Raw genomic sequence first — 26,071 nt, forward strand, 5'->3', positions numbered from 1 at the left:
TTGGATGAGACTGAAGCCTAATTTATATAATTCCTGGAAAGCTCCTTACTCCTGCTGAGGCATAACCTACTTCTCTCCCTCCCCATCCTAACGAATGTTGTGCCTTCTTTAACATCTGGTCAGCTATGCAATCACGCTTACCTGTTTAAATACCTCTAAATGTGCTAGTTAAGAAATATTGAGAGGCTTAACAGATACTCAGGTGTGTCTTTGGGTGAATGTATTATTGACTCAGAATGATCAGGCTCTTCACAATCACTTTTTCCCTCACTTCTGATCCTACAGTACCGAATTTCCAAAACATGGCTGCCCAACATGTGGCTGCACAAACAACAACAACAAAACTGAGTTTATGTGAGCATGTGCAACAAATGAGCCAGATGAGCAAATGTAAATTGGTCAGTTGCCTATAGGCAGCCATTGTATCCACAAATGCTATAACCACTTGCACTTGCAAATACAGTTTTATAGGTGGTCCTTGAGGCCTATGTGTTAAAAATGTGGCCCTGTGTCAGGTTAAAAATAAAAGTTATTACAACACGGGGGATTCTTCCATAGTCAGACTGGTGTAATTCCTTTCTCTTTGCATTTTTCCTCATGTCTGTATAGCTTTTGGGGCCTCTTCCAGAAGTGCCAAGTTAAAAATAGGGACATGGCTTTTAACTGCACTGAAATACTTTGGGCCAGGAATGCTTAATGGAGGGACAGGAAGGGAAAATGGTAAATATTTTATTCAAAAACCTAGAGACTGTCCTACCTAATTAGGGATGTTAGGTATGCACAGCTGTAGTTGCTTTACTACCATGGTATTAAAGCCTATTCCACCCCCTTAACGACAACAAAACCCCCCTGCCATATTCTAATACTACCCTTTATAGCAATGCCACCTTGGTATCCTGAATCCGAAATGTGTCTCCTCATGGAATTGGTTTTTTTCCATCACAAGGTAGGGACGGGTAAAAGTAGTTTGGATAAAATAAGAACTGAGCTGAAACATTGAACTAAATCAAATTAAAACCTTTTCTGAGATTTGAAAAGGTGGTATTTGTGGTGTTTTTTCATTTTGTTTTGTTTACATGTGTTTTTCTGTCTTGACATTTGCCTCTGACATTTCCCTTTAGTTTTGGGTAGTTCTGGAAATGGAAATACCCATATAAAATGGAGGGGGAAATGACTATCTACCTCACAGAACTATTGGGAGGTCCAATTAGTTAATGTTAATACCCTGTTATGGAGGTGGAAAGCACAGTATCTATATGGTCAGTGCTAAGTACAATACAGATAATATTTTTCAAAGAACACTTTAAGATATCTTTATTTAAGCAATATTCCTCCATGCTTTATATAGTAGCCCAAAGAATGACCACTGGATCATTTCACCACTGCTAAGAAACATTAAATTTTATTAGGAACATTGACCATATTCGCTGTGGACCAGCAAAAAGGTATTGGTTGCAGATGTATCTGAAACTGTAATTTATTCAGAAAATTTGTTGGTCAATGGACACCTCGAATTGACATTTTTCACCTGAACACATTAATGGTCTGGTGCTAACACCAACCTGTGATACAAACCAGAGGAATCCTGGCTAGCACTAAATCTCCAAACCTTATACTACAGTATTATTATTTGTCTGTGCTTTGATGCTGGTTTAGCACATTTATAAAAGGGGAAAATAGATTCCACAGGTATTACTCATATTATAGTGTCACTTTTTCCACAGTTCTAGATAAGGCTATGTCAGCAGCATTATAAATTCTATTTCAGGGGTTAATCTCTCAGATATAAAAAATTAGCTGCAGGCCAAAACATCCAGTACAAGGTATCTGTCAGGGATGATTTCTTTGAAGATAATTAAAAATAAAAACCAGATAATTCTCTTCACCTCTTAAAAGGCACTGAGAGGCAAGAAGGAATTAGATGTCAGTGATACGTATCTAAAACAATCCTAGAACTACAAAGAAATAGCTCTACTTTCAGATTTTAAAATGCTTAAGATCCTGGTGCCCTGTCGTCTCCCAGGCCTGTAGTTTGAAAGTTGTCCAAAGGATTTGGACATTCCAATCCCAAATCACAGCTGGTTGGATAAGGTGAAATTTTGAAATTTTCTGACAAAACAGGGATACAATTTTCACACAAAATTTTTCTATTTTCCAACCAGCTCTAGTCCAAATGCTGAGGCAGCTTTCAAAATCTCAGCTTTAGTTGGTCTGGACACCTATAGAAAAGGTAGGGAAAAAAAGGCATTCCCAGTATTTATCTTAGGATCGTGCAGCTTTAATCATGGTAGATTCCACGCTGCCATCCAAATGTATTGCCAATAAGATAGAGATGTACATGACAGTAGTAGGGAAAAACTAAATTGTTGACTGTGTGGGATGTGACTATGTAGCTGTGTTCACAAAAGATTGGGCTCAGGGGCCACATTCACATTACAAGTTTGAGCATTATTTTATTGGTACATTTTGGAGATATTTAAATAGCTGGGCATTTAGGGATGAATTCTACTCCCAGTAAAGCCAGTGGCAAAACTCCCATGGGGTTCAGTCACACAGGATCAGGCCCTTATACCTTAAAAAGAAGGGACTAAGAAAATGTCCAATCAGTGTAGCAAGGTTCACTCAACATGAGTAAATGGTTAGATGAAGGGTTCACAGTTTAAGGGTTTGTCTACCCTGGGGATGTGACCCAGCCACAGCCACCTGGATAATCTGAGCTGGTGCATCCTTAGTGTAGACAGGAAAAGCCACTATAAGTGTAGTTTTTAGTGGCGCAACCTACCCTGGCTGCTAGGCAGGGAGAGCTGCATTAGTGTAAATTGTGGCTTATAGCTCTCTGCCTGTCTACACTAGGAGTAGGGTCTACACCTGTAATTAGCCCCCAATGACTGTGTTCTCTAGTGTAGACAAGCCTAAGTGTAGGAGACTCGATCTTCAGAAAGGAGTTCTCTCTCTCTCTGGTATTCAAACTCCCATTGAAATGAATGGCAAACCTCCAATTCATTTCACATATCCCCAGTGAGTTCTCATTCAGATACTGAAACTTGACTCAAAACTTTTGTTAGCTAATTTGCAGGTAAATTACTTCCTCTGCTAGAGCTACTCACATCTTTTGTGTGTCCCCATGACAACTTTTATTTCTGCCGCATTGCCTACAACATCCGCAGCCAAGCGTTCTGCTCATCACAGTTCATATTCTAAAACTTTTTTCACTGCTTCCATGGCCCTAATTACTCACTGTTTGACTTGCTCAATTATCTCTTGCTTGGTAACAGTTTAAGCCAAAGCCAGCTTCCATGCCATTTTAAATGATCATAGAAAGGTTGGGAAATGAGCTGCATTGACGTGCTCTTATTTTTTTCCTTTCATGCTTTAATTTCATTTATGTTTTTGACTGTTGGATGCTGTACCTTCAGATGAGGCATAGCTGGCAAAAGCTGAGCATAAATGTACAGCCAATGATTTCTTTATAGCTGGTATAGGAAGTATTTGCAGTATTGCAATGTTAAAAAAAAGTATAAAAAACTCATGATGCCCCATGTGAAGTGACTTGGGCCACAGCTTAGGTCAATATAACTAATGTCGCTCAGGGGTGTGAATAAGCCACCCCCCGAGCAACGTAAGTTACACCGATCTAAGCACCAGCGTGGACAGCACTGTGTTCCACCAGCATTCCCACAACGAGCAGTGGTAGCTGGATTAATTAAGTCGACTCGAGACTTAATTAATCCAGCAGCGCTACAATGGTGATGCTGTAAGCTCTCCAGTGTAGCCATAGCCTCGGTGGTCTTGGTGCCAGCTCGTGGTGAGAACAGTTCCACAGACAAAAGCAACCAGGACCCTGATTGGTTGTATTACCAGAAAGGAAAAGGACTGAATGAGCATGGAGACTGAACTAGCCTTTCACCGCTAGAGAAGGTACCGTCAGACTAGCGATAAGGCACAGTCACAATCAAATGGTCTTGTGGTTAATTTATGGGCCTGGGATTTAGGAGATCTGGGTTCCTGGCTCTTCCACAGAGTAACCATGAGCAAATCGCTTGACTTCTCTGTGTCTCGGTTCCACATTTATAGAATGGGGATAATAATATTTCCCTGCTTCATGGTGGCACTGTGAAGCTAAATTCACTGGCATTTGTGAAGTGCTCGGTTACTATGGTGATGAGTGCATACAAATGATAATACATAAATAAAAATGACAATTAAATTACCATAGTGGGAACTTGCACTCTTGCAGCTCTCACTTTACCTGTTCTGGGCGTAAACTTGAGTCTCCAGAGTTGTCAATCCTGAGCTGAGACCTACTCATCAACCTCCTCCTGGCACTGGCCAAGATGATCATCTACCAATCCACGAGAAGGGAACTTGGCAGGGAGGTTTTCTGTGACTATGGGGCCTTCTTCCATTCCCTCATCTTTTTGTGTCCTCTGGGTGACATCCACTGGCTCCTTGGACCCCTTCACCGAGCAGTGGGGACTGTTTGGGGTTCTCTGCTTAGAGTCCCCATCCAAATACCCTCGTATCAATACCCTTGTATCATTTGTTGTCCCATGGAATCAGTTGTTTTCTGGGCTGAAGGAGCGGGCCTTTTCTCCTGGTGTATTTAAGGTCACCCTCCATAAATTCATATGCCTGATCCGAGACCTTCTCATCAGCCTCGCCACCCATCAATCCAGGAGGCGGAAAGCTCAATGGGGAGATTCTGTGTGGCTATGAGACTTTTTTCTAGTCCCTTGTACATGCACAGTCCTGGGTAATGTTACTCTGGGTGGTATCCCCTGACTCCTCCGGTTCTTTCTTGGAGCAGTAGGCATTGTCAAAGGTTCTCTGCTCACCTTCTGATTCCCTTATTTTCACCCTATGATCTGCATCCACAGCCCTGTTCATTTTTGTATGTGTGTCTGCCTGCCCCTCACTCAGCTGATACCTGGATTCTGTTCCCACACCTAAAGAGACAGGCCTTCTGTTGTTTTGGGCTTCACCCACCAATCCCAATCATCAAATAGGCCTGAAACTTTCACTTCATTTTTGTTTAAATTGTACCGCGCTATCTACCAGTTTTCAAATGGTTTCCATTTGGATTTGTGGTGTGAACAGTATGGGTTGTGTATTATTACGAACTATTTGGGGTGGGGGTGGGGGCTGGAGGGAAGGTTAAAAGAGAGATGCATCCAGTTTGATGCTCTCCAGCTCTTCCTTTAAAGTGAGCTATCCTACTGTTTCATTCAAGCCCTTGCTAATCATTGTTTCCCATTCTTCCTCAGGTGCCCAACTCCTGGATGTGATGGTTCTGGTCACATAACAGGAAATTATGCATCACATAGGAGGTAAGGTCTTCACTGATATTATTTTGTTCTATGGCCTCTTTTTATTTTTTTCCTCTGCAGTGGGCAGAGTTGGAAAGTTCTGAATAAAACATGAATGTTACTGACAACGGAAGCCTATTTTCGTCTCTTTAATCTGACTCTCTTCTTTTTTTTTTTTTTTTTTGGATGTTTCCAGCATTTGATTAGAAGCTCTCTTCAGCAGAATAAAAGACAAAGGGTCAGATTTTAGCTGATGCAATGTTCCTATTAATAATGCTGCCTATTTATGACTTCTATTATGACTTTAGAACATTAATAGAAGCGATCTAAGCCTTCTGTTTCAACAATTCCGTTAAACATTGCAGTCTGTTAGCAGATATCTTCTTATCTAGACACCATTAATTACTATCCATCTCCCTCAAAATGTGCTCTTTTTTTCCCTCCTCACTTCTCCTCGTGATGTGAGGCTCCAAAATGAGCGAGATCACAACACTACAGTAAATTCAAGGGAAAGATGAGTGAGGCAGGGGAATATTAGAAGCGGTAATTCTGCCAATGAGACGGGCCTTTCTTCTCTTTTTAAACATAGTCTGTCAGGCTGCCCCCGTGCCAAGAAAAGTGGCATCAAGATAACCCCCACGAAAGATGACAAAGAAGACCCGGAGCTGATGAAGTAAGTCCAGAGGAAGTTCCTGAGTAGATCCTTTCAGGATTGGAAACTGATCAATTTCAATAACTCATGCAGCATTACACCGATTTACACACATGTGTAACTTTACACTATCCATTGATGTCAATGTGAATTCTCGCTGTGCCTAATGTTAAGCATATGCATACGTCTTTGCAGGCTCAGGACCTTAATTTGAAGAGGTGATTGGGGAGGGAGGTAGAAATTGTAAAATATTTTCCATTTTTTCCCGTTTATTCTTCCCCACAATCCAAAATACTGTTGAAATTTGAAGAATTTTGACTAGTCCTAGAGCTGGCAAAAAATAAAAATGGGGGACGGGGGGAAAATGTGGTCAATATTTCCCACTTATTTTCCAAATTTGAAATGTAGAACATTTTTCACCAGCTCAATTTATTAATTTCCTGACACCTTTTCTCTTAATACTTCGTGAAGAAATTGCTGTTCTTATAACTGACCAGACAGAGTTTCTGTCCAAGTGTTCTAGGCTTCCATCTTGGCAAAGAGCAGTCCACGGGTGCTGCTGAGTTCCTTCAACTCCCATTAACAACAGTGGGAATTGAGGGCATGCAGCACTCCACAGGATCGGGCCCAGGACAACACTGAACAAGACTTTATTAGTTTGACTATTTCATGCTGTTAATGTACGCTCAAAGAAGCGCTCTGCTCCTCCCCGCAATGGCCCCCGCACTTACAATAGGCCCTAGAGCAGTGGTTCTCAACCTATTTACCATTGTGGGCCTCATATGCAGCTCTCTGTGTTATGTGGGCTGCATCCACACAATATATATACTACCTTTATGGCCCTGAGGATGTCACATGGGCCGCAGCTGTGTGCTGATTGGGCCGCAAGTGGCCCGCAGACTGCGAATTGAGAACCACTGCCCTAGAGTCTCCGGCTGAGATTTTCAACGCATGTAGGGGATTGAGGAATGGAGATTCTAAATCCCTTGGGCCACTTTGGAAAATCTCATCGATTGTGAAGTACCTTGTACTAGTTTGTAATAAATGTGTGACAGGAGCAGTGGTAAGTAACTGAAATATATTTCCTAGCCTCAGTCACCTAATATGGGTTACAGAAGGTTAGGCCTCTGTCACATGACAAGAGTCCAATACCTTAAGAGACAAATCTTACAGCTTTGTACCAAAATGACCACAAAAAACAGTTGTTTCAGAATCCTACAACCCTTTTGTGGGAACCAGGAAGTGCAGAGGCACGTGAGAATAATAATTATCAAAAACATTTCAAACCTCCAAACAGGTGTTTGGAAAAGTCTGTGTTGCCAACTCTCTTGATTTTACCACTGTGCTCCTGACATTGGGAGGGTGTTTTCTTACGACTCGAATCCTGGATTTATTTGATTGTGAGGCAGTCTCAGGTTTCAGGTTTTTCGAAGTAAGTTTCTAGCCATCGTGGCTGAGGAAAAGTTAGAAAACATAATCCAAGCATACCCTAAAGTCTCAAACACTGGAGGCAAATTAAAAGCACCCCATTTTTAAACTCTTTTTAAAAAAATCTCATTATTTTGAAGGCAATCTCATGGTTTGGAGGGGCCTGACTCATGATTTTTGACTATATGGGGTTGGTAATACTGTATTTTAGCCAAAATAATTTGCTCAACTCTAAATGGAAGCACCCAAAATGGGCATATTTTGTCTTGGCCTGAGTTCTGGCTTGTGTTTTTGTGGGTGTAAAGTTTGTCCTTGCAACATGTATTGCAGGTGAGTAAATCTGAGTTTTTGTGCTTCTATATTTCCAATTTCTGCCCTCCAGCAGGTTGATACATTAGCAATTTGTGCTCCCTTTTCAGCTGCAAGTGCAAAAATGTGGCTGTGTAATGCACCTAAAGTGCTGTGCAACTTTCTGTCATGAGCAGGGAAAATGGCATATTGCTACTCACCAATGGGTGTCCACGGTAAATAGAAATGCAATAACTGATAGAAAAGATGTTTAAAAACTAGATGATATTTGAGCCATCTGCTCTGCTTTTAGTCTTCAATCCACAGGAAGAGAAGTATTTGGTTAAATGAGCTGTGTGATAATTAGCAGGAGTTTATTAAAAATTAAGCAACCTATTCTACAATCTTCAGAAAAATCCTTTTTGACGTAAATGTTCCAAATTGCTAAGGGGAAAAAAATCCATAATCTGATTCCATTAACCAATGGCACAGAGAGGGGAGTGAAATCGAAAGACAGCGCTGGCAAAGTGCTGACTGTCTCAATTTTGGCCCTGTAAGTACAACAGACAATCAGCTACGCCGTGTGTGCCATTTTGTTTAAATGTTTACTTCTCTGAGTTAGTCCCATGAGATCTAAAATTGGGCTGATGCTGCATGAGTGAAGACACAGGAAATTCAAATGAAGGCAGAACTGTGGGCAAAGTATGCAAAGGAAGCACAGTATAAAGGATCCATGGGAAGCTCCAGTCTATACATATGAAACTTACATACACGCACAAATATATATACAGAATAGATCACACATCAGTAAAAAGGAGAAAGAGGTCCTTGGTTGGACCATTGCATCATTTGGCAGTTGCTGTGCATGTGTGCACACACACTCGCACGCACAAACAAATACATACACACTTGATGAGGTCAGCTGAAATAACATACAGTAGAGCTGCTTGGAAACCAGAATTTTGACATTTTGGGGAAAAAATGGTTCCAGATCTGAACAAAAAGCTGAAATTTTAATCTTTCCCACAAAATGAAAATTCCCCCAAAATTCTGTTCAGAACCATTGAAGCATTTTGATTTGATATGTTTGAATCATTCTGTTTAGATAAAGTCAAAACTTTTAATAAGTTAAAAACAGGTCATTTCAATAATGTGGAAACTTTTTGTGAAGATTTTATCATGTTGGTTCATTTTGCTTAAACTTTTATAAGAAAATATTAAATATAATATGTTCTGTCTCTTTATAAAACATACTACATACAATATTAAAATTAATATTTTAATATACTATAAAAGGCTAAACAAATCAAAACGATAAAGTTGAAACAAAATGTTGTGCCACTCCCAAGAGGAGCTATTTTGATGTTAACAACTCGAGCAGGTTGAAATGATTCAGTTTGGCTTTTCTCCTTCACAAGTTTTGTTGAAATGGAATCGTTTCAGTTTTGACAAAGCTGCGCTTTTTGATGGAAAGCTCTTCCATAAACATTGTTCGACCAGGTCTGTCATCTAGCAATTTACAGGTTAGATCCTCAGCTGTAAGTGAGAGATGCTCAGTGCAGCCATGGGGAAAAACGGGGTTTTGTGTTATCCAAAATCATGGGGCCAGCAGCCAGATTTAAACCAGCTTTCAGTAGCCCCCAGGGGCCATTTCAGCAGCTCAGTGAAGCAAAAGGGCACCATGGTCACACTCCCTGCTTTGCACCAGTTCCCAGTGGAGGGTGTGGCATAGGAGTTGTTATGCTGGCCCTATGCTACCTGCATATTCCCCCGCCCCCCATGTAGAGGGAGCCACAGGAAGCCAGATCTGCCTGTTTTAAGGTGCATTGCCGTGCTGGAAACAGCACAAAGTAGCCCCCACCTGGCCAAGAATCTGGCCCTTTGTATTCAAAGTGCTTTACAGAGTTTTTCTAATGACCATCCCAAAAGCCCCATGGTGTAGGCGAGTAAGAATATTACCCCACTTTTACAGATAAAGAAACTGAGGCGGGGGAGTTAAGGGACTTAACTGAAAGAGCCTGGATTTTCTGACTCCCAGCCATATGGGCTGGATAAAACATTGCACCCAAATGAGATCATGAGGGAAGACTCAGGACCCTCCTCCCCAGACTGGCATAACCCTTCAGCCCACAATCTGAGCGGCTCATCTGCATTTGCAAATATGCCCTCCTGTGTAGGGTAGCACATTTGTGCACTGCCCCAGGAGCACCCCAGGACTTCTTCCTCCTCCCCCACTGCTCCAGGAGGAGAATAGCTCAGATCACTGCACCAAGCCTCCTCTGCTAGCAGCATGCTGTTGGAGGACAGATCTAAGCACCACTCACTCCATGCCCCTCCCCTACTTGGCAAGGGGAGTATCAGACTTGCAGACCCAGGGCTCAGGAAGGCAATGCAGGGCTGTAAAGGGAAGTGAGATTTCCCCTTATTTCACTGTATGGGCTTCAATATCTGTCTGTCCCGCAGTTATTAACAAGTGGAAATGGCAATCAGAATAGAGGGAGCCCATTGGAGATGACTTGGGGGCAAAACAGCAAGAAGAGGAAATGATCCCTTTGTTGCTGAGTTACCTAGTCCTTGGGAAGTTAGCATTTTGTCTTCTCTAACAAGGTACGCTCTGGTGAAGGTCCCAGCAGGTTTGCATTAAAGAGGCTTAACTGTAATTCCATTACTCCATCTGTGTACCAAAAGGCACTTGGAACTGATCCGAGTTTTGCACATTGCCACCGAGGAGAAAGTAATTTAGTCCCTGTTGTTTTGTTGCTCATCCTTCAAGTAATTTACTACAGATGTGATTGAACAGATCACCTCAACCTTCAGCCTACCCCTGGCATAAAAAGAAAATAACAGAGACTGGCTCTCTAATTGATCAGCCATTACTAACACTTCAGTTAAATAAAAAAAATAAAGTCCAAGCCAGCTGTTTTGCACAATAAAGGCTCTGGTTTATTTTTTACAATAAAAGTGTAATGAAAGTTAAATTAACAGTGTAAAATATGTAACAGTTGGGCCATAGAGGCTGCATTCTAAATGGTGGGGGGGGGGTTCTTTCTTTCTTCTCTCCGCCCTCACCCCTTTTACTCCTGGGGATTCAGTAATTTGCTTGTGATCATATAAAAGCAACGCGGTTATGAATTTAGCAAGGCTCCTGCTGGCAGGGATATTATAAGTGAATTGTGCTGCATTTGCAGATGATTAAAATGGAGATCAACGTTTTTCAAATTATCTTGGACAAAATGGGTGTATAGCTCCCTCCTCTGCTGTCAATTTCTTTTTATACAATATAAAAATAATAAAGGTAATCATTTCATTGGTGAAACGTAGATTGTGATTTCCAGGAACAGCTCAGTGAATGTTTTGATAGGAATGCTTGAAATCCCTAATTACTTTCCCGAAGAGGATGACGGGGTTAGCTTTGCCATTTCATACCTACTTTATATATATATATATATATATATGGCATTCTCCCCTGAGTAATAAACTTTTAACTGTATTTATAATTGACTAGCATCTTTAAACAAATGCAGACCACAGCAGAAACCTTAACAGATGCACCAGGTTTCCTTGAATGACTGAATTTAGTTAGCATGCCATTAGCAAGTGAGTTTGGAGGCGGGGGTGGGTAAGAGATTCCTTTGTAGGGGGGGCACTTTTCCACATGGCTACTACTGTAAGTTGTGGCTGCACTTCCATTATAAATCCCCACCTCCAGAACTTTATAGTCAGCTTTAAACATTTGCTGAAACATGGCCTATAGAATTGCCACAGGGTCACAATCCAGAAACAATAGCTATTATTACTTTTAGACATCTTTTTAATGTATCTCCTTAGCTTTTTAATTCTGAGTGTCAGAATGAAACAATGAGGCCTCAATCCTAAAGTCACACCTTTGCACCTGACAGGTTTCAGAGTAGCAGCGGTGTTAGTCTGTCCTCCTTTTCTTTGTACCTGAGTGGCTGCGTGATGAAGGTCTAAACGAGTGACTGATTCCATGGAAATATTTGTGTTTCCACAACACAAAAGTAGCTTTTAACAAATTTATGATGATGCTAGTACATTCAAATCCCCTTGCCTTAATCTTTAGCAGAATTGTCAGCAATTATTGTCTTAACTGTGCTTGTTTGGGGAAAAGGGATTTAAAAGTCTGGATTTCCTGGCAAGAATATCAGATATAATTTGCTGTAGCTGTGTAAAAATGGGTGCCCGTTGGTTTAGTGTTACCATGGTGTCCATACAATCATTCCATCACCTACGGGTAAAAAAGGCCAGTTTGATGACTGAGTGTCAATCTTTGGAGTCATTGATGTAATCAAGATGTGTGGTTTGAGAACAGGATTGTGACCTGGGTTTTAGTTCTTCTGTTGGAAGCTGAAAAGGATTAATGCTAATGTTCTCGACTGAAGGGATTTTTCGGTTACCCAGTTAACAGATGTAAACCAAATCTTTTTTACTTCCTTTTCTTACCCTCCAAGGTAACTCTCTTCCCAGACTACAACGCAGTGCTGCCTCCCAATGTATTTTACTCCTTCCACTCCTCAAGATGGGCCAGGCTTGTCCCAAATGTGAGGAGTGGCACGGGAGAAAGAGGGTCAAATTTCAGGAGGAAGCTAGTCTGGTGTCATGAATGCAAGGCATGGCCAGGCTGCTATCAAACAAACGCTAGAGCCTCCACGTGTAACACTAGCCTCTCGGCATCTTTAATCAAATTCTGTGCCCTGCAACTCTGTCTGCCTGATCTGTCAACTTATTATGAATGAAACATGTAAATCTTTTTCTCCTGCTCCCCACCTATGGGGAGACAGAGAGGAGAAGGAAAGGGGTGAACTGAATTTGAGAGATGTGCTTTCCATCATCCATCCATGAACCCTCCATTTGCTCTCCAGCCTATCCACCCTGCAATTTCCCATGCCACTCCTCCTCAGTTGTGATCCGCTCTTTGGTCAACTCCCCAAACAACAAAAACTTGCTCACCCAGCAAATAACCTCACACTTCCACCTCTAGGCTGACAGCAAATTTAAGTGCTCTTGGTTAATCTGTAATTTTCCCAAAAGTCTACAATCAATGTATTAGATTTTTTAAAAAGGGGGGTGGGGACAAAATTCAGCTGGCTTCCACAGTTGTACCCTCCCCCCCCCAAAAAATTTGCTCAACATCTATTTTGTGTTTGTAAAACTGACACATTGACCAATGTTGCCATTGTAGTTAAGGGGATACCCCATCATTGTGGCCCTTTCTATGATGCCTTTACATTTAAACACTGATTTATTTTTAAAAAAACAAACTAGAACAGCCGGTCAAAGTAAACCCTGAAATTGGTTTAAACATAAGTTAGGGTCAAGAGTAGGAGAAGCCGCCAGAACCTTCAAAGATGAGTCTTTCTCTCTGTCCCAGTCTCCTGTTGTTCCCCGCGTCCCCCATTTCTGAGCTTCCCTGTGAATGTCTCAGTGAGTGCCAAACGCCTCACTGAAAGCAGTGGCTGATGTTAAATGCTCACTAGTACGTGATGTGACGTTCATTCTGAGCTCCGCATTGCTGTCCCGCTATATACAGGGGAGCCAAACACTCGAGGCATTATGGCCACCCAGTCATTACAAATTGATGCCGTGGGCCCACAGTTGTCTGGGGGCTGCTGCTCTGCTCTTATCTACACATTGCACTGCCTCAGGTTACTGTTTCTTTGCCTGCCTATCCATTGTCGTTCTTATCATATATTCCCTCTCCTCACAAAGCTCTCTGTTATTTATGCTTTGTGCTGGACCCATCTCCTGCTCCTGTTACTCTTTACCCTTGGCAACAAAAGGAGCCAGTGTAAGGAGATGACTTATTGTTGGCCGCTGTCCTGTGGAGTAGCTGCTATGCAGAGGGCCACACATGCCAAAATCTCTACAGCGCTGTTGAGTTATGCACTAGAGCTGCATTAGGAAAGCTGGAGGCCATGTCACAAGAAATCCCTTGGCTACATCAAAATCCATGGCGAGAAGACTGTAAAGCTTCAAGACCACAGCATTTAGGCCCCAGCTCAGCAAAGAATTTAAGCAGGGTGAGATTAAGGCTATAGGCCACATAGGCCCATAGCTGGGGGGCCCTAGCTCCTGCAGGCAAGTGTTCGTGACAGAATCTCAGCTTTCATTTAAAAATAGTAGAATACCTCTCTAGCCCTCGTGGTTGCAAAGAAAAGTCTGAAGCATGAAAGGAGCGTAATCGATGCAGTGGTGTCTGCACAGCAGAGCGTAGCCACTGGGGAGCCATGCCCCACCCAGGCCCACCCAAATCTGAGCAGGGGCATAGTGCTGCCGGAGCGGTCGGGAGCATCGCTCCAGCACCTGAAATCCAGGACAGAGCGATGCTCCGTCACTTCAGAAAGCTACGCTCTGGCAGCTCTGCCTTGTCATTTTCTAAACCACACCACCCTCATGCCTGGCGGGGCAGACCTAGCCCCATGTCTAGCGGTATCAGGGCCAGGGAGGGGATGGGGCACTGTGGCACGAGGGCCCTACCTGCACATGGACCTGCAGGTCACTTGATGCTGTGGCAGGCTCCTTTGAGAGCCCACAGGCTGGACTGGGGAGCTGTTGTGGGGCGGGCTTGGTCTCCAACCTCCCAACCCACCCTTCAGGCTTCCCCTCCATTCCAGGCCTGGATGGAAATTGCACAGTGACACCCCCCCCCACACACACACACACAAATACCAGGGAGCTCATCTTGTGCGCACAAAGAGACCTTCCCCACAGCGCTGGGAGCCTGGTCCCTCCCTCCACCCCAATAAACAGCTGCCTTCACAGCAAGCGGAGCCCTCCCCGCACACATCCCTTCTCCTTGTGCAGGTGTCGGGCAGCTCCTCGGCCTTTAGGGGCCCAGGCTGCATCTCATCCCTGTGTTTGTCTCCAAGAGGCCATAGCAGTGTGTACCGGGGCAGTGTGTACCTGCTTTAGCCAGTTTAGTTTCTCCTGCTTCTTCTCCACCTCACACCCAAGGGGCTGGGTGAGCATAGCCCATCCACCATAAATTGAGGCCCAGCCAGATTTCTACTCCTAGCTATGCCAACTGTTGCCTGAAACAGTATCTCTGAGAGGTGTGAACTGCCCCATGCATTGCAGGGACTTGTTAACTCCAAGCCCCACAGCTATTGGGAGTGGGGAGCAACATCGCCCTTTGGAACACCCTAATCAATTCCTCACCCTCCTTTGGTGTTTAGACTGGTGTACATGGTGATGGAGATGTGGCTGTTTACTGCAGCTGAAGATCTGCCCTCTCCAGCTGAGATAAAGTTCAGATCCAGTGGTGTGCCATCTCTGTATGCAAGACATGCATTGCTTGCCCCAGAATTCAAAAAACATGGGCCAGCTTTTAGCCCATGGGGTGATTTTGCCTGGCCCCGATCGCGCACTGAAGAACAAAATGGTATCCTCCGCACAATGTGACCTCTCACGCACCTTATGTGAGAGGTCACACTGCATGAAGGACACCATTTTGGACTTCTAAAGACATGCATGCCCTCCTGAAAATGTCTCGGCACACCACAATTTAAATGAGAATCTTGGCTTTGAAGTACTCACCTCAGAACCTTATTTGGCTTTCCCCATCACTAATTTTATCTTAAAGTGTGTTTACACCTTTAAAATCCTGTTTGTTCCCATTTTCATCTTATAACTATTTGTAATTCCCTGTGGTTAGGTGTCCGGTTCCTGGCTGTGTTGGGCTTGGACACATCAGTGGCAAATATGCCTCTCATCGCAGTGCATCAGGGTGTCCTCTTGCCGCCCGCCGGCAGAAAGAAGGATCACTCAATGGCTCATCATTTTCCTGGAAGTCACTGAAGAATGAGGGGCCTACCTGTCCAACCCCTGGCTGTGATGGCTCAGGTCATGCTAACGGAAGCTTCCTCACGCACAGAAGGTGATAACTGGGTCCACAGCAATCCTATGCACAACCACACTCAACAAGGAAGTAAATGTCAGGTTGCCTTGGTATTTTTGATTTCTTCCATCCTTTCTGGAGATGGTGGGCTAAAAATATTCAGACCTTCAGCCACAAAATAGGCTGGAAAAGTTCACACTTTGGGTCTTAGTTTTTGCCCGGTTTTTCATGAACTTGAAAGGGGTTTTCTCCAGCAGAACAAGAATAGCCAGTGTGCTGTGAAAAATTATGAAATCTGACGTCAGGCAGATTGTGAAAACTGATAATTTAATTGAATTAAATTAGCATGTTATGGCATCTTTTTGACACTTCTGAATGTCATTGTTAGTCAGAGATGTCCCATAATCCATCATGTCCACTCCTTTAGGGGATTTGCATTTCCTAATCTTTGCACAACAAAAATCGCTCTTGTTTTATAGATGAGGATGATTGTGGCATTGTTCATAATGCAATTTCCTCTCTAACATTTAGTGTAGGATGTTTTTAGAAGAATCGCCTCATGGCACAAACTCAGTCAAATGGTGGGAACCCTTGTTGGGCACATAAACATCCATAGATGCTAAGAGTTTATGAAACCCATTTTTACTTGCCTTTAGTTTATCAGGGTGTCCAAGAGCTACTTTTGCTGGAAAGAAAGGAAAACTCTCAGGGGATGAAATTCTCAACACTAAATTCAAGACCAGTGATGGTAAGGATATTGCACTTGGTTGCTTTACCTTGCATATGTGTTGATAAGCTGATTATTTGTGTATTGTATCCATCCTGTATCATTATTAGAATCAGATGACTCATGCAAAAAGAATTGCTATTTTGCCAACTGTCATTGTTATCAATTAAGTCTTGAAATAATTGTGTTCCGTTCTATTCTATATAGGGTCTCACGCTGTGCTCATGAGTCTAGTATCTGAGCACCTGCCAGAAGTGCTTAAGCAACATGACTCCACAGTTGTCACTTGTTTGTTCTGTCATCTTCTCCCCAAGGGGAGAAGTATGTGCAGGGCCATGTCTTGTTTTCGTAGGGTTTGTTTATTTGTTTTTGTTTGACCAGCCATTGATCAGCAGAGAAATGCAAAACAATTATTTGGGACTCACTTCTGCCACCTTTTCTCACTTTGAGTAGTACTTACGTACACAGTTAGTCCTGGTTTGCTCAGTGGAACTGCCGGCATGAATAAGGGTGTCACAGTCAGGCTTTTGATGAACAATTTGTTTAACAAATAACAGCAAAATCGGTGAATACATTTGACTATCTCTAATAATTATCAGCCTTTGATCATCAACATACGAACTTGTTGTCTTAGTATAGCGATAGCCCTACTGTTCGTTCAGCTTCTCGCTCCCACAAATTGATCAGTTACATCATTTCTTTGCAAAAAGAAAAGGAGGACTTGTGGCACCTTAGAGACTAACCAATTTATTTGAGCATAAGCTTTCATGAGCTACAGCTGTAGCTCACGAAAGCTTATGCTCAAATAAATTGCTTAGTCTCTAAGGTGCCACAAGTACTCCTTTTCTTTTTGCAAATACAGACTAACACGGCTGTTATTCTGAAACCTATCATTTCTTTGCATGCTCACCCAATTTAGGGCTTGATCGTGCTCATCACCGTGAATAGGGTCATTCTGTCTTCCCTTATCCTGCTATTTCTTCCTCCACCTATGCTCTTATATTGTTGAAACTGGAGATTACCCCACTTTTGTCTTTATGTTATCATAAAGATCAGTGTCAGATATGCAGCGGTCACTGTCATATACAGGGGTGAAAGTAATATTACATTCTTACTGGTACGGGGGCTGGCTCCTGCCCCAAGAAGGGGTGGGGCCACAGGTGGAAGGGGCAGGGCCATGGGCAGAAGGGGCTGGGCAGTGCTTTAACATGAGCTGCCTACGGGCTGGTACCGGCTTCCTACCCGTACACCGTACTGGCCCGTATCAGCCCACTTTCACCCCTGCTCATATAATATTTATTTAAAAAATAGATATTCAAGTCTAATGTGCTGTACAAATTTCTGAATGCTAAATAGAGCTGATCAGAGTATTCACGATGAGTAAGGTCCTTCTTTATTTGCGATACTGTGGAAACTGCAATTCCTGCAATATTAGGCTTCCGCTGCAATTTTGATTTTAATTAGCTTACAGTCCACAATTTTGCATACCTTCTGAGGTTTGCAACATACACTTTTTTCTCCATTAGTATCCTAGAACCCCATTTATCGGCGCTGATAGCAGCAGGGGCTTGGGCTGCAACTCCCGGCCGGCTGGGACTCCTGCTGTCAGCCCTGCACACTAATGACCATAATGACATGCATCAGACGAAGTGGGTATTCACCCACGAAAGCTTATGCTCCCAGACGTCTGCTAGTCTATAAGGTGCCACCGGACTCTTTGCCGACCATAATGTAGTGGCAGCAAAATGTCTTTTTACCAAAACAAACAAACAAAAATAGCAGGCATAACATGATACTCGAGTGTTTACATTGTTCCAGCAAGTTTTTCTTAAACAAATAGGTCTTCTCAGGTTTTTCCAAATTACCCCAATAAGTAAAGGTCCATTATTACTTTTCCACTATTTTCCATGTCTTGTCCACAACTCAGCTGCAACTACTCTACAATCATCCCGCAATTCAACTAGTACCTTAACTATGACTGACATTTGTTATGAATTTAGCTCCATTTTTAGCAAATCATAGGCAAACCCATCCTGATTCCTGAGAGTTTATTCGTTAGTCATCGTGTACAGCACAGAGCTTCAGCAAATAATTTTCAGCCTGCTGACTGCTAGCAAACTGTTTGCTGTGAAAATTCATTACTCCTGTTGTGAAACTGATTGTCTAAGACACATGGTGGTGTTGCTGCCGCCGGACTGGATGACTGAAAGTTAAAAAAAGGAGTATGATAAACAATGAGCTGCCATTGTGAATTTTCAGATGAAAAATTGCCAGTGTCAAAAGTTATAAACCTTTCAAGAATTCACAGACATTTTCAGGAATTCCTTCTAATCTTTCAAATACTCTCACGTACTCAGGGCTTTTACTCACAAAAATATTTACAAATCAGGATTTTTGTGGTTGGTTTGTTGGTTTACTATTTGATCAAGCCCTACCGTTATACTAGAGCACTTCCTTCTTTCTGATCCAAGGAAATTCTACACAGTTCTAGAAATATTGCTCTAGTTTATACTCCACCTAGTTTATTACTAAACCACATTATCACTTGAAACGAGATCCTCACAAATTCAGACTACACACGGTTCAAACTCGCAGCGTGCCGAGCAGAACATACATCAGTTCTGAAGAGCTTGTGAGTAGGAGAGGCTCTAGATGGAAGAGTCCATTATCTGGTTCTGGTTTGACACATTATTATATTATTTATTATTATTATTACTGTAGCGCCTAGGAACCATTGATCTATGAAATAATTAACTGTGATGCTATGGAACATATAAAACCATGTGAAATGTGAGTTCGCTTTAGATGTGGTGTTAGGAAGAATGTAAGCATTGCCAGCACTCTGATGCGTATATAAAAGAAAGAAAGTCCCAGAGCACGAGCCTTGCATTCATCAGAAAACACTGCCTTCCTGTTGCTTTTTTCCTCATCTGTGAGTCAGAGCAGCAGATGACTGACTGCAATTTTCCCACCTGCAGTTCTAGAGAATGATGAAGAAATTAAGCAGTTAAACAAGGAGATTACTGAGCTGAATGAGTCCAACTCGGAGATGGAGGCTGCCATGGTGAAGCTGCAGTCACAGGTATGTGAGTATGGACTCTTACCAAGCTCTTGTAATCATAGAGCTGGAGCCAAAATTCATTGGAGTCAATGGAAAGTGGAGGGGGGACTCCTTAGCTGACCAGCCAGGGCAGACTTGAAAAGCAATGCAAAGTGACCTCATCAGAGGGCGGGACCTGCCTCATTGTCTTCCACTGATTTCCTAGGTATGTAAATGATTTGCAGTAACTTATCTTAGCAAAGTAATTACAGAAGGGAAGGAAGTGTCATTAACATCAAACCCCTGATTAATTTCTTCTAATCACAATACCAACTTTCAAAAATTCGGAGTGCCTATATATTAGAGCCCTTTGGGAAGTAGCTTTTTTCCCCCAGAGGAAAACTGGCAAAAATGGGAGAAAAATTGTCCAAATAAAAATTTTGATTTTTCATCAAAAAAAAAAAATCAGCCAAAAACTGAAAAAAACAGAGTTGTTTTCGGCTTTCCGATGAAAAATCATACGTGCTGCAGGAACACAGATTCCTTCCATGAAACCATTCATTTCACTGAAAACCCAGCTTCCCATCGGAAAAAAGTTTCAACAGAAAATCTTTGACCAACCCCAGGGCGTATTATATGGAGGGACAGGTTGAAGGAGAGGGCGAGGGCAAATAACTTTGCTGCACTCTTTGCTGTGCAGATATCAACCATGGAGAAGAACCTAAAGAACATTGAGGAGGAAAACAAAATCATTGAGGAGCAGAATGAAGCCCTGTTCTTGGAGCTCTCAGGTCTGAGCCAGGCTCTTATCCAAAGTCTTGCCAATATCCGCCTTCCACATATGGTGAGGAACTTTTAAAATGTTTCATCATAATCACTGTGATCAAATGAGCAACACTAAAGCCATTTTCATGATAAGGTGTATATACAATTAAAGACTAGGAGAAATATCTAGAGATCGTCATCTCTTTATTCACACATCTGCCTTTTGTAACATCAGTACCTATACTGTATCTCTGAAGCACATATTGTTATCTTCCTTTTGTTGTCACTTTCTGCTGATCTCCCTTTGTATCTATTGTTCTGTCTCATTCCATCTAGTAGCTAAATCAGAAAATAGGAACTTTATCAAGGGCGCATAGCGCCTTTCAGACTAAGACAGCACAAGCAGAGATCAGGAGGGATTTGATTTCAACGTCAGAAAGATCTTACGGCTCCTATTATAATGCAGGTAGTTTCAATTCAGTTTTGAATAGCTAGCAGCCAAAGAATAGCATCCTTAAAGAGCGTGTGTTTTGTTTAATTTAACAAGGTCTAACAGGACACAGCATGTTGCCATAATGTTACTGCAAAATGAAAAGACTACATTAAAATAGAAAAATCAAAAAGAGCTATTAATTACCTTTTCTCTAGTCTCAGGAATTTAATTATTATTGTCTAAAATAGGTGTGCAGTATGTATGTGAGCTGGGGGGCAGATTGGTGGAAGGCATCTGATTGCAGATACTAGAGACTTGCGAGATGATCATAGAAATGAGCTTTTGATTTATGGAATGAGCTTTCCCATCACCTTTTTCAGTATTCTTTTCACAAAGGTTTGGATTTAATTTTGGGCTGGTTGGATACTATCTCTTCTTCAGCAGAGAATTTCCTTTACAAATACTTTTGGGCTGTATTCACACAGCTCTCCACCTGACGAAAAACTATTCATTGAATTGGCTATTTGATAGGTGAAGGTCAAATAAACCAGCCAGCAAATATGTTTTTTAATGTGTTCAACCATCTCCAAATCAAATAGTGTCCACAAAATGTACACACTCATATTACTAATATTTCTTCATCTTTCTGCTCTTCCTCCTCCCTCTCTCTCCTCCTCCCCTTTCTCTCTCCCTCTGTTGATTAATCTGATGTGTCTATCTGGGGTGTTCATATGGTAGCCAATCAGTGTGGTACCTGGACTGGTGTGGCAACATGCAGTGCTTAATTTGTAATGAAAGAGGTGCTGGGGCTCAAGCAATCAGGTGCCAGGGCTCAAGCAATTTTTTTTACTTTAGTAACTGACGCGGCAAGCCCGGAGGTTCCAGGGCTATGAACTGCCAAGCCTAGAGGTGCCAAGGCTCAGCCCTGGTGCAAATTAAGCACTGGCAACATGCTCGAGTTGATAAAGCATGATACAAGGACTCAGGAGACTTGGGTTCTAATCCTGGCTCTGCTGTGTGCCCTTAGGCACATCTCCACTTTTAGTCTGCCTTCTCTATTTAGACCTCAATCCTGTAAATATTTATGCATGTTCCTAAATGTACACGCTTTTACTAGTCCCATTGCGGGCAGTGCATAAAGTTAACCGTGTGCTTAAGTCTTTTCAGGATCACGCCTAGATTCTAAACTCTTCTCTGCATGGAGTGTCTCTCAATATATACAGTGCCTGGCACAATGGGGCCCTGATCTTGTCTGGGACCCTGTAGCTGCTGCTGTAATACAAATAATGATTAATACCAAATATTGATAATCCCAGCACCACCCCAGCAGAATTAAACACAATGATTAGGCTCTTTTTTCTTCCTCCCCCTCTTCCTCTTCTTTTTAACGATTTATATTTATGTTTTGTTTTATTGGATTCAGGAGCCAATCAGTGAACAGAACTTTGACGCTTATGTTAATACCCTTACCGACATGTACACCAATCAGGAGTGTTACCAGAACCCTGAGAACAGGGACCTGCTAGAAAGCATTAAACAGGCTGTCAAGGGAATTCAAGTCTAGTGCTGTGGGATAACACAAATAAACAAACAAACTGTAAGAAGATGGAACCTTCACTCCGAGTATTCAGGTTTACAAGTTATAAAACTTGTCTAATGAATGAAAAAGGACCAAAATTTAACCAAGAGGCCATTTACAAGAAGCAGAACTGAACTGAACTCCATGTTGTCGTTTACTTAACTTGGACCTTCTTGCAAAGAGTGGGATTTTCTACCCATACCAAGTGGTAGAAGAGAATGGACAATGAGACACTACAATAGGTTGCAGGGCTTGGTTGCTGGTAGAGATAAGGCATCTTCATGAGTTGCCACATTTTACTGATGAGAAAAGAAGGCATTGTAGCAGAATTAATCCAAGGGTTAGTACATTAGAAGAACAGGGTTTTGTCTGATTTAAGAACAGAGTATGACTGGCTTAAACCCTCATGTTGTCTATGGTCATATGTCCAGATCACCTACTCACACATGAATTATGTTATAAGTTACTGTAAATGAGAAGCTGGAGCTGCAGGCTATCTGTAAATCTGAACCTCTGCTGGGCCTCCCACCCCCAAGGTATTCAGATATCCACTGGGTGTGGGAACTCTTAAGTATTATAAAGTAGCTTATTTTTATTTTCTGAAGAGCAGTTCTGGATCTCCAGTGGAAAGCGCAATGGAAAAAAGGTTCTCAGGGAAGCTTTTGGAGTTTGCAACTACAGTATTCCTTTGTCTGTCTTAAATATGAGAATAGCTATTATGAATAGACCAATACCAGATGTGTCATGGTCCAGTGTATATGATTTTTTGGAAGTCTATTGGTGGACTGTTCTGGTTCTTTTCAATATTATGGTCATCATTACAGCAGTGCAGTACTGCCAGTGCAGAGATCATACATCAATGCCGGAGAAATGTTTAAAGAGATTATCAACAAAAATGAAAGATGCTAATTGATGGCCAGCAAAGTGCTTATCTACCATGGACTGTGGCTGATTCCTTACAGATGTACTTATGGCAATGGGTTTTTCTTTTGTTTTGCTTTGGTTGGCTGGTTTTGGTTTCTGTATTTTGTGCAAGGTTACAGAGCAAGCGTCATTCCGCAAAAAGAGCATTTGGGTATTGATCTTCCAAAGAACCCTTTTGTAAGCCGTTTGGTACATGCAGCCCACCATGCACTTAAAAGAAGTACAACTATGTGAATGTCTTTTCAAAACCAATCTCTAGCACCTCATTCATCTAACCATCCAGCATTGCAGAGCACAGTGATTAAGGTATTTTTCAATCTGTAAGAAAGGAGTCAGCAGAGAGGGAGAGAAGTATTGGTCTGTCCCAGCAAATTGCAAATCCTGAAAGCTTGTTTAATAAATAAATGTCACACAAGCATTAACTATCATTCAGAATTCTTTATCAGCCTGGTGATAACACTTTGGAGAAGAGGGAGGTAGAAGCCTCTAGCACCCCAGTACTTGTCACATAAGCCCCCCACTTTCAATATCATTTCCAGTGAGGTGAGGGGTGGAGAGGAATTTGCTCACCAATAATAAAATGAAGAATATTTGTGTCATTATGAGCCCAATCCTGCAGATATTTAGGGGATAATGCAAAGCTCAAGGGAGATAATGGAAAGACTCCCATTGATTCCGGTGGACATTGGATCAGATTCTTAGCACATGAGTAGGTAGGTAGCCCCACTGAAGTCAATTGGGCAGCTCATGTGAATAAATTTAATCACATACTTAAGAGTTTGCTGGATTGGATCCCATGAATTCACTTATTTTAGAACCCATTCCAAGTGCAAAAATAAAATGGAAAAAAAATGTAATTTGATGTGTTAAAAACACAATTCTTAACATGTAAATAGAGTCCAACTTGCTTGTGACTACAATTCAGTTAGTATTTAAAAGTAGAGAAATTGCACTTCCTGGAAGAGAGAGAGAGGGGGGGAAAGTAGCTAGTTTAATTATCCTGTAAATTATTTAATTTTGGCAAGATGTATGTAATTTATATTCACAACACCTTATGTTAACTTTTTCCTATTTATTTAACCTTTCTTATTTATTAATTTTATACTTATTTTAAACTGGACACCACACCATGGAAAAGAAAATAAAAGCAAAAAATAAAAAAGTAAAACTTTTTTTGACCATAAAAAAAAATTCCAAAAAAGAAAGAAAGAAAAAGAAAGAAAGGAAGAAAAAGAAAAGGGAAAAAACCCATGTATCTACAACTCCTACTTGTAATTTTGATGCAACCGAGTTATTTTTTATATATTTTGTTATTTATTCTTTTAACAATGGGAATTTTTTAAAGATATTTTATAACTGAGGCATTTTGATAATTTTTTGGTTTGTTTTTCAGAAGGGGCGGGGGACAATGGGAGGGGAAGAGAGACCTTTAGGGATTTTGTTTTCATTCATATTGTTTCAGGCACTGATTAACGGTAAATGAAAATTCTGTATTTATTATTTATTTAATATTTAAGTCAAAATGAACTGTGCTCTTGCTGTATATTTATTTTGTCACGTTTGTGTGTTGGTTCTGTGATGACTGAGTAATTGTTTATGTGAAGGAATACTGTTCATATTTAAATAATAAAGAGTCACATTGAAAGTTATAGCAGGCTACATGTTATTCTGTGAAAATTGAATACTGTGATCCACTTTTCTCAGGAAATGTATGCTGCAGACAGCATTTCATTATGTATTTTCAGGGTTCTTTCATAATAAAAACCCAGTTCTGTTTGTCACTTTAGTTCCCATGGTCTTTCTTAAAGATATTGTTAAAGTCCCCAGTATTTTCTAAGAGCTTTGTTCCAATGCATGGGTAACCCACTGTTCAGCGATGTTACGAATTTCTTTTTGAGCACAATCTGCAAAAGATGGGAGTCTGTTATGACTCCAGCTAGAGGAATTAGACCCAGTTTTTCAAAGATGGTTAGGCAACTGAAGATGCACATAGGTGCCTTATGGGATTTTCAAAGTAGGTCAGGGCCCGATTTTTGAAGGTATTTAGGCGTTGTTGGGCTCAATGTTGCAATGTTGCAATGCCTAACTCATTTAGGAGCCTGTTTTCATTTTAGGTTCCTAATTACCTACATTCCTTTTGAAAATGAGACATAGGCTCCTAAATCAGTTAGGCATTGCAATGCAGTGTGCAGCAACACCTAAATGCCTTCAGAAATCTGGGCCTAGCCCAGACTGAAATCAATCGTTGCTTTGTGCAATGGTTATTAAAGGTTCTGCGCATTGCAAAGGAGACACTTCCGCTCTGTGGTTTAGGGTTAATGGTTGCAGTGCAGTGGGCTGAAATAAAGCCCTCACAGCTGTGTGCCTCAGCACAGTGTTAACTAGGAGGCAGGTGTGCATAAGAGAGGGGCACTCAAGGAGTCTTAAGATGGTAATACAGAAGTGCGCAACCCAAGCAAAGATGCATTCTTTTTCCCATTGTTCCAGAGGCCTTTTACAACAGAAAGGGCACTGCAATTTTGACTTTAGATTTGTCATATTTTTTTGGTTTCCCAGAAGTTCATTATGAGTACATACCCTTTGGCATTCATACCCTTTGGCAGCTGTTTTTTGATTGGACAAGAAGGTCATAAGGTATGTTTCTGTTCCCCAGGATGAGTATAACTTTAGATCCAGGCTATTGGCGGGAATATTCGGAGCTGCACATTTGAAATTCGTTTTCCTCAAATATTCTCCAGTGTTTGATCACAACTTGTTTCAGCCATCATCATTCCCACAAGGGCATGATCCAGTGTTCACTAAAGTCAACCAATGGCCTCTCAGTGGAATCAGTGGGCACTGGATAATGTCCTCAAGAATGTTCACACCAAGAGAACGCATTCCAGGTGTCCAGCTCAGCAGGATGCAAACAACTGACATTCGGCCAAATTTTGTCAGTTTACACATGTGAGTAACCTTGAAGTCAATGAGCTACTCGCATGAGTAATGTTACTTATATGCGTGGGAGTTTGCACAATTGGTCCCTAGCCTATACTTGTATTTTAATTTTATAGGTAGAAGGAAAATGCACAAAT

General features: G+C 41.7%; 1 protein-coding gene across 9 annotated transcripts in view; it reads left to right on the forward strand.

Moving 5' to 3' along the window:
• Nucleotides 1–24,398, forward strand: part of MYT1 (myelin transcription factor 1) — a 113,462-nt gene extending 89,064 nt beyond the window's left edge. For 8 of the 9 annotated variants that reach the window (XM_074969389.1, XM_074969396.1, XM_074969392.1 and 5 more), the window contains 7 exons: nucleotides 5,265–5,327; nucleotides 5,896–5,979; nucleotides 15,347–15,568; nucleotides 16,186–16,277; nucleotides 19,235–19,338; nucleotides 19,997–20,140; nucleotides 21,918–24,398. In XM_074969389.1, coding sequence (XP_074825490.1) covers nucleotides 5,265–5,327; nucleotides 5,896–5,979; nucleotides 15,347–15,568; nucleotides 16,186–16,277; nucleotides 19,235–19,338; nucleotides 19,997–20,140; nucleotides 21,918–22,058 — 850 coding nt within the window. In that variant the 3' untranslated portion in view covers nucleotides 22,059–24,398. The remainder of the gene's footprint in view (nucleotides 1–5,264; nucleotides 5,328–5,895; nucleotides 5,980–15,346; nucleotides 15,569–16,185; nucleotides 16,278–19,234; nucleotides 19,339–19,996; nucleotides 20,141–21,917) is intronic. The other variant, XM_074969390.1, reaches the window with a different exon arrangement.
• Nucleotides 24,399–26,071: the final 1,673 nt, after the last annotated feature.

Source organism: Natator depressus, chromosome 13, assembly GCF_965152275.1.
Source record: "Natator depressus isolate rNatDep1 chromosome 13, rNatDep2.hap1, whole genome shotgun sequence".
Taxonomy (NCBI): domain Eukaryota; kingdom Metazoa; phylum Chordata; order Testudines; family Cheloniidae; genus Natator; species Natator depressus.